This window comes from Herpailurus yagouaroundi, unplaced genomic scaffold, assembly GCF_014898765.1.
Source record: "Herpailurus yagouaroundi ecotype Mexico unplaced genomic scaffold, PumYag 557, whole genome shotgun sequence".
Lineage (NCBI taxonomy): Eukaryota > Metazoa > Chordata > Mammalia > Carnivora > Felidae > Herpailurus > Herpailurus yagouaroundi.
Window position 1 is genome coordinate 3,215,581 of NW_024412774.1, and position 7,748 is coordinate 3,223,328.

The 7,748-nt window shown below is 62.2% G+C and overlaps 2 protein-coding genes and 1 long non-coding RNA gene across 3 annotated transcripts in view; 2 read left to right on the forward strand and 1 right to left on the reverse strand.

Moving 5' to 3' along the window:
• The window catches only part of PPP1R12C (protein phosphatase 1 regulatory subunit 12C), a 20,731-nt gene extending 18,263 nt beyond the window's left edge, over window positions 1-2,468 (forward strand). The window contains exons 15-23 of the mRNA XM_040465200.1: window positions 319-393; window positions 472-532; window positions 692-777; window positions 879-919; window positions 1,003-1,090; window positions 1,213-1,317; window positions 1,486-1,536; window positions 1,689-1,739; window positions 1,829-2,468. Coding sequence (XP_040321134.1) covers window positions 319-393; window positions 472-532; window positions 692-777; window positions 879-919; window positions 1,003-1,090; window positions 1,213-1,317; window positions 1,486-1,536; window positions 1,689-1,739; window positions 1,829-1,915 — 645 coding nt within the window. The 3' untranslated portion in view covers window positions 1,916-2,468. The remainder of the gene's footprint in view (window positions 1-318; window positions 394-471; window positions 533-691; window positions 778-878; window positions 920-1,002; window positions 1,091-1,212; window positions 1,318-1,485; window positions 1,537-1,688; window positions 1,740-1,828) is intronic.
• Window positions 2,469-4,674: 2,206 nt separating this feature from the next.
• Window positions 4,675-7,748, reverse strand: part of EPS8L1 (EPS8 signaling adaptor L1) — an 8,316-nt gene continuing 5,242 nt past the window's right edge. Inside the window, exons 12-17 of the mRNA XM_040465329.1 lie at window positions 6,397-6,523; window positions 6,181-6,294; window positions 5,911-6,010; window positions 5,557-5,731; window positions 5,072-5,204; window positions 4,675-4,990 (exon numbers count right to left, since the gene is read on the reverse strand). Of these exons, the coding sequence (XP_040321263.1) occupies window positions 4,904-4,990; window positions 5,072-5,204; window positions 5,557-5,731; window positions 5,911-6,010; window positions 6,181-6,294; window positions 6,397-6,523 (736 nt within the window). The 3' untranslated portion in view covers window positions 4,675-4,903. The remainder of the gene's footprint in view (window positions 4,991-5,071; window positions 5,205-5,556; window positions 5,732-5,910; window positions 6,011-6,180; window positions 6,295-6,396; window positions 6,524-7,748) is intronic.
• Window positions 7,554-7,748, forward strand: part of LOC121023444 (uncharacterized) — a 16,672-nt gene continuing 16,477 nt past the window's right edge. Inside the window, exon 1 of the long non-coding RNA XR_005787395.1 lies at window positions 7,554-7,693. This is a non-coding gene — a long non-coding RNA (uncharacterized LOC121023444). The remainder of the gene's footprint in view (window positions 7,694-7,748) is intronic.

Sequence of the window (7,748 nt, forward strand, 5' to 3'; positions counted from 1 at the left end):
CTGGGTCTGAGGGAGGAGGGGGCTGGGGGTCTGGACTCCTGGGTCTGAGGGAGGAAGGGCTGGGGGCCAGGACTCCTGGGTCTGAGGGAGGAAGGGCTGGGGGCAGGACTTCTGGGTCTGAGGGAGGAGGGGGCTGGAGGCCTGGACTCCTGGGTCTGAGGGAAGAGGGGCTGGACGCCTGGACTCCTGGGTCTGAGGGAGGAGGGGCTGGGAGCCTGATTCCTGGGTCTGAGGGAGGAGGGGCTGGGGGCCTACACTTGCATCCTGGGCGGTCTGGGCCCTGACCTCTGGGACCCCTGACCTCTCTCGCTGTCCCAGGGTGTGACTCTCACCGACCTGAAGGAAGCAGAGAAGGCAGCAGGGAAGACCCCAGAGCCAGAGAAATCGTGCCTGGTGAGAGGGGTCAGGTGACCAGGTGGTGGGTGGTCCAAGATGCCCTTGCCCTCTGACCTCCCTGCCCTTCTCGGACAGGACCCCTCTCGGAGGCCCCGAGTCCCGGGGGTGGAGAACTCTGATGGCCCTGCCTTGAGAGGTGAGGTCTGGTTTCTGGGAGGTCGACCTCCTGCCCCCTGGCCTCCCCATCTCTCCCACTGCAGTCTGTTTTCCCGAGGGGTCGGGCCTAGGGACCCTGACACCGCAGAGAGGGGCCGCTCCCCAGGTTTCTGGGCTGATTCCTGCCCCTCCCCCCCAGCAGAGGCGCCTGACGGGCAGGGTCAGGGACCACAGGCCGCCAGGGAGCACCGCAAAGTCGGCAAAGAGTGGAGGGGGCCTGCGGAGGTGAGGGGCGGGGCGAGCTGGGCTACGGGTGGGCCTTGGAGGTAGGGTGGTGGGCCAGACTCCCTTCCTGGCATCAGGCTGAACCCCACCTCCGCCCACAGGGGGAGGAGGCGGAGCCGGCCGACCGCAGCCCAGAGTCCAGGTACAGGGTGGGCAGGGAAGGGTCTGGGCTCTTCTGTAGGGCCACAGGGAGCCCCGCTGACGCCCTGCCTGCCTCCACCCCAGCACTTCCGAGGGCGGCCCTTCACCTCGCAGTCAGCGGCAGCGTGACTCCCAGCCAGAATCAGATGAGCCGGATGGAGGCTTCAGGAAGGTTTGCGACACCACCCACCCTCCATCTGCCCCTGCGGTCGTCCTTTATCCACCTGCCCTGCAGCTCCCTTCCCCACGTGGGCCGGCAGGACTGACCCGCGCTCCCTGTCCGGTTCCCCCCAGCTGTACGCAGAGCTGCGCAGCGAGAACGAGAGGCTGCGCGAGGCCCTGACTGAGACCACGCTCCGCCTGGCGCAGCTCAAGGTGGAGTTGGAGCGTGCCACGCAGGTGAGATGCCTGGACCTGGGAGCTGGGTCGCAGTGGCCCGGATGGGCCTGCTCCGGGAGGGGGAGCCGGCTGGGAGGCTGGACTGCTGCCCCCTTCCCAGGCTGGGGTCCCAGTCCTGGTCTTTGTGGCTTGGCCACTTCTCTGAGCCTTGGGCTCTCTTGTCCCCAGAGGCAGGAGCGCTTTGCAGAGAGGCCCGCCCTCCTGGAGCTGGAGAGATTCGTGAGTAGGAGCAGCTGGGGTGGGGCCATGTGGGTGTCCCATGTGGGTCTGAAGAGGGTTCTCTGCCCTCTCCCCACCCTTCTCAGCCTTACTTGACCCCTAGCCCTCCCCCGCCCCCAGGCCCTGGGCCTCACCCCTCCTGTTTATGCCAGGAGCGCCGGGCCCTGGAGAGGAAGGCGGCCGAGCTGGAGGAGGAGCTGAAGGTGAGCCTAAGGGGGCGCCATGGACGGGTTCTAGGCAGACCCCGGGTGACCTGGGGCCACCCAGCTGACCTCCCCATCCCATCCCCCAGGCCCTGTCCGACCTCCGGGCTGACAACCAGAGGCTCAAGGATGAGAACGCAGCCCTGATCCGCGTCATCAGCAAACTTTCTAAGTGACTCTGGTGGAGGACCTTTCCCCGTACCCGTATTTATACAGCTGCTTCTGCCACACGCACCCCTTCCCCTGTGTGAGCACGTGTGACAGGGCTCCCAGGGGGTCTCTGAGAAGCCATAGCCTCCCTTCGGGGCCTCCAGACTGGGAGGGGAGCAGAATCCCCAGGAGCCGAGGGGGGGCCACCCGAGGCCAGGATGGAGGTCGGAGGCCGAGCCAGGTAGGGGGACGTGGTTGAGGGGGGCCCGGGACCGGAGGTGGGACCACGGAGGAACCGCGGACCAGGAAGTGCCAGGACCGGAGTGGCCACTGGAGGTCCCCCCCCTCACGTGTGATGCCACCCCAGTCACCCCTCCCGCTCCTGAACAGGGATCCGAGAATGTGCCAAGAGTCCCGCCAGCCTGGGCCAGGTGGGCCTCTATATAGGGCCCGTGTGCAATAGGGAGGGATCTCTATTTTTTGCTGCCCCCGCCCCGCCCACTGTCAGGGGCAGGGGGAGAAGATATTTTCGAGACAAAGCACAGGCACCACAAATAAAAGTCGTGAAGTTGCCACTCAGTGACCGTGTCCCCGGCTCGAGGTGGGGCACCACTTCTGTGTTCCTCCCTTGTCAGTGGCCAGACCACAGGATCACGAGCGATGGGTCGGTGAGTGCTCACTGGCTGGGAAGGGGTTCCAGGAGTGGCCGGCTGGGGCAGTGGCCCCACACCAGGGCTGACCCGGTCACAAGGGAGCCTGGGAGCTTGGGTCTTACCAGCCGAGTTTTTGAAACAAATTTGAATTGCCGACATTTAAAATTGGGGGTAATTCACGAGAAGAAAAACCTACGTTTTTGACTTTTCTGGAGAAATAGGAATGTGATAGTATGAACTTTTCAGCCTTGCATGGTAACAATTGGCTGGTGCTGAGTAGGAGGATGGGGCATTCTGTCATTCTCCTTTCCGAGCCCCGTCCTACCTGTTGGTGATACAGTAGTGAGTGAAATGGGAAAGACCGGGTACAATTGAGGAGGTGAGGCATGAGGCAGGCAACAATGCAAGGAGTATCCCAGGCGGTGGTGCTGTGGAGAAGCAGGGGAAGGGCAGAGGGAGGCAGGGGTGTGTGCACAGGAGAACATACACGGGTGTGTTCTGTGCAGGCCCCATCGAAAAGCTGGCACAGGAAGATACCTGAAGGCGTCAAGGAGTGAGCCATGTAGGCATTTAAAGGAAGAGTTTTCTGGATGAAGAGGGCAGCAGGTACAAAGTCTGTGGGGTGCAAGTGTGGTCAGAGATAGTAGGACATGAGGTTGGAACCGTAACGGCCAGCCCTGGGAAGGACTTGAACTGAGGTGGGACCTAGGTTTTCACGGGTCCCTTTGGCAGCTGCGTTGACAACAGTCTGGGGGAGGGCAGTGAGGGACAGAAGGAGGGAGACTAGCTTATGGGGCTGCTGCCATAAGTGCTGGGAGGGAGGGTGGCTAGAGCTGGTGAGCCACAGTGAGACTGTGGGAGTGGCGGAGGCGACGGCAGCCTGCACGTCCTGACAGGCTGGCTGGTGTTGGGCTAGGGCTAGGGCTCGGGCCTGCCTCGCTCCTGACGAGGGGTTGTGTGGCCCGGCCGGCAGGCCGTGGGTGCCGTGGGCATGTGGGGCACGCAGGTTGGGGATGCCACTCGCGTCCCCGGTTTCTGTCAGAAACCAGGGCTGGGAGAGGAGGCAGGAGGTTAGAGGACATTTACACACCCACTGGGGCCGAGGGGGTCAGGGTGGGGAGCACATAGAAGCCTGGAGGCAGGCAGAGGGGAGCTGGGAGTGTGACCAGCCCCAGGCCCGCAGCTGCCGAGCCGGAACCTGGATCTGGGGGAGGCAGGAGAGGTGTGAGGCATGAGGCGGGCAAAGTGGGGCCAGGGTCGGAGCTCCTCTCTGCCCCCACTGTGTCTGGTCTCATCTGATTTTGGAAGGCAGACTGTGGCTGAGGAAGACACTCAGCTCCAGGGGTAGAGGTGGGCATTCTGGGGCCACAGGAGGAGGAAAGGGACTTGTTCCTAAAGCTCGGGGGACAACCAGTCTGAATGCAGGTGGGATGAGAGAAAACCAGTCCTGAACCAGCCTTGCCCGCTGTCTGGACGTGAGGAAGTTACTGCCGGTCAGAGGGAACAAGGGGACAGCCTCCTTTGAGGATGTCCTCTCCCAGGAGAAGGGTGACCAGGAGGCCTGTGGCATATTCAGGAGGCAGCCACTTTGTGGCTGGGTCCCTGGCACTTAGTGGGGGACAAAGTGACATGGATGCCGGGGATGGGGCAGGCTTCCCTGAAGTGGGTATTGGAACTGGGCCAGGAAAGCTGTTCACCAAGTGGAAGATCCCTTCCAGCCCGCAGAAAGCAAGCGCAGGACCCCGGTGTTTGAGGGAGCTTGGGGGCATTTGGAGGAGGGCATGGGGGGGATGAGGAGAGTGGGTAGGGATCAAACCTCAGATGCTCGGCTCTAGGGCTAAGAGGGCCGTGGGGAGTCAGGAAAGGAGTTTGAGCAAGGGAAGCCTGGGATATTGGCCGTTCAGAAGGTCCCTCTGGAGTGAACTAGAGGACAGACTGCTGGCTGAGAGGTGAGGAGAAAGCATGTCGGGTGGGGACGTGAGGGGGGGTGGGAAGGGAGGAGAGGGATTCAGAGAAAGAAACCAGAAAAGGTGGGGACCTGCAGATTCCTTGTCCTCCTGAGGCTGTAGCGGGGGTGAGAGAGGCTCTTGGACCCCTCGTGGCCCGGTAGAGAAGGGACAGCAGTTTGAAAATGTCTGCTACAAGGAGGCTGTTTATAGACTGGGCAGCATATCCCAATGCGCGGGGACCCCGAGTATGGCCCTTCCCTCCCACTCACGGCCAGTCCGCTCGCTCCGGAGGCTCCACCGGAACAGGTCTGGGGCCTTCGGGAGGGGTCTACTTCCATGGGTGGCAGCAGTCTGCAGAGTCCGTTCTGCCATGGGGCTTCCTCGAAAAACTGAGCAGAGGAGCCGGGAAGGGTCAGATAACCTCAGTTTCCATGTCGCCTTCCACCTTCTTCTTTTGCTTCTCCATCACCGCCTCCAACTCTGACACTTTCTCTTTGTCCTGGAGGGCGGGGTGGAAATCAGACACCTGGTCTCCGAGCCCTGGGTGCCCTCCCGGGTCGGCCCGGGAGCGTCCGCTCACCTCCAGCAGCGCACGCTGCACGGTGACCTGGCTGTACACGCGCGCCCCTTCCTCCGGGCTCACGGCTCGCAGCTCCTCCTTTTGCAGTGAGAAGAGCTGCGCGCCGGTCAGCACGCCCAGCGCGTCCACGGTCCTGGGCGAGCGGAGGGGGAGCGGTCAGGACCCGCCAGCCAATCACAGCGCCAAGCCCTTCAGCCCCCACCAATCACGTCACTCCTGTCCTGCCGTTTGTCCAATCGGAACAGCATTCTTGCTGCGAAGGCTCCCGCCCCCCAATCACAGTGCGCTGTGGGAGGGGGCGGGGCGCGTGTGCCCATCTTTCCCGCGGAGGCAGGCGCGCCCGGAGACCCCAATCCAAGCCCGCAGTAACGTGCCAGTCACACTGCCGTTCACTGCCACCAGAGCGACCCTCGCTTTAGGCCACTCCCAAGGCTCCCCCTCTTGCGACCACGCCTCCGGCTCCCCGGCAGACCCCAGTCACTCACCCAGCGCTAAATCCCTTGGCCTGCAGCCAGGCGCGGACCTCCGAGGCGTCCGAGTGCGGACTGAGCTGCGGCTCCGGGACGCGGGGACCCGGGGCTGCGCGGCTGGGGCCTGAGCGGCCCTGGGCCAAGCGCGCCTGCAGCTCTTCGTTGACGCACAGCATCTGGGAGAATTTCTCTGCAGGCGGGGAAACCGGGAGAGACGGCGGACTCAGGACGAAGGGTCCTGGGGCCAGAAGGGAGACCTCCAGCGTCCTCATGATGGGCTCGGAGTCCATTTGGTCTTTCCGAACCTTGGTTCCCCTGACTGGAAAGCGAGGACAAGGACGGCTCCCCGAAGGTGCCTGCACCACTCACCCTTCTCTAGGGGGTCCAAGTTGAGGCTATCACAGCTGTCCCAGGTGGGGCGAGAGGAGGCAGGAGCCGGGGCCCGTGGGGGAGGAGGAGTGCTATTCTCCTGGAGAGGGAGCCAGAGGAGCACTTGGATCAAAGAGAGGACCTAGTCCCAACTCCTCCGCCATTTGGAGGTAAATTTCTGCATCCCCCCGCCCCCACCCCCACCTCCAGCTACTTCCTCTGTCAGTGCCCTTGACACCTGATCGTCCCCAAGAATCTCCCCAGACTCACCAGGCTGCGGCTTGCCCGAGGCCCCGGGTGGGGTGTCAGGATATTATACGGTACATATCCCTCCTGCCCTCGCTGGTCCCGAACCTTCCACCACTTACGCTGGTCATCCAGGACCTGAGGGGGGTAGGAGAGGATGGTTCACAGCCTGTGTCTGCAGCTACAGCTGGGCCCCCTGCCGTCCCTTGGCCCCACCCCCCCACCCTCCACCCCTCTAACCTCCAACACATCCCGCTGCTGGACAGAGAGCTCACTGCTGTTGCGGGCCTGGAAGTCATAGTTACATAGGACCCACTTTCCCTCAGGCTCCAGCTGGGACTCAGCCTCTGGCTCAGGGTCTTGGTGACTGTGGAGAACAACACAGGTTGGGGATAAGGAGGCAGCCAGTCTCCCTGCTCTGGGCAGTAGGGAGTTGGTGTGAGCTGGGGTTAGAGCCAAGCAGAGGTCAACGCAGGGGGCCAGGTTAATACTGTTAATAGAGATTTGAAATCGGAGTAACAACTTGAATGCTGTTCGCTCCTTATGTGCCCGGCCACCGTGCTGCCGCAGAAACTACAGGCAGTGAGGTCACCTCCCTCTTACAGATGAGGACATCCAAGACTCAGGGGGAGAAAGTCACTTGCCCCAGGTCACACAGCTAGAGCCAGCTGTTTACTAAGCACCTATACGTAATGGGCTCATGCTTCGGGTAGCCCATAGTTAGGATACAAACAGTGGTTATATGGCACTGACTAGGTGCCAGACTGCTCAGTCTCTTACATAGATTGGCTAATCTGATTTTTAACACAACCCTTGGTGTAACCACGAATTTGGAACCCCTCTCCCCCACTGCAGACCCTGTCATCAGCTATTTTACAGGTGAGGAAGTCGGAGAACAGGGACACGAGGTGGCACGATGAGGTAAAGGTCACAGAGCAAGAAAGAGGCGTTGCCACCCTGGCCCCGCAGTCCATGCCCTGAGTAATTCTGGTCTCCTGGGCACGTAGCTGGATATGAACCTGAGCTCTACCAGGGCCTTGAGCTCTTAACTGCTAGCCTGTATAGCCTCATAGACTTCTCTCTCCTCCAGGAAGGGATTATTCTTCTCGTTCTCCCTGCAAAGGGAGGCTCAGAGAAGGGAAGGTGAAAGCTGGGGGTGTCAAGCCCAAGAGTCAGAAGCAGGGGGGAGTTCTGCAAGACCAGGCAGCCGGGGTGGCAGGGAGCAAGATTTGGGCTCCGATGCCCCAGGAAGAAGGACCTCAGCCCGGATCAGGCCTACCTGTGCAAAGGAGAGGGGGGGTCTTCAGGGCCGCGGCGCCCCGTGTGGGGCTGGCAGCTCCCAGCACGCTGTCCCTGCTGAGACCCTCTGCCGGGGCCCTCACCCAGACCCCCCTTCTGTTCCTGCAGCTTTGCCTTCTTCTTATCCCATGAAGCTTCCTCACATCTGCCCCCCGACTTGTGCGAGGACCCTGGAGTCCTGGGTCATCTATGCCCCTTATGGCCCAGGACCCTAGAGTCTGTGCCCCCACTGCTTTTTGTGCCGCGCGGCTGGGGCGAGGACACGGGTGTACTCGCGGCGCTAAGGGCCGTCT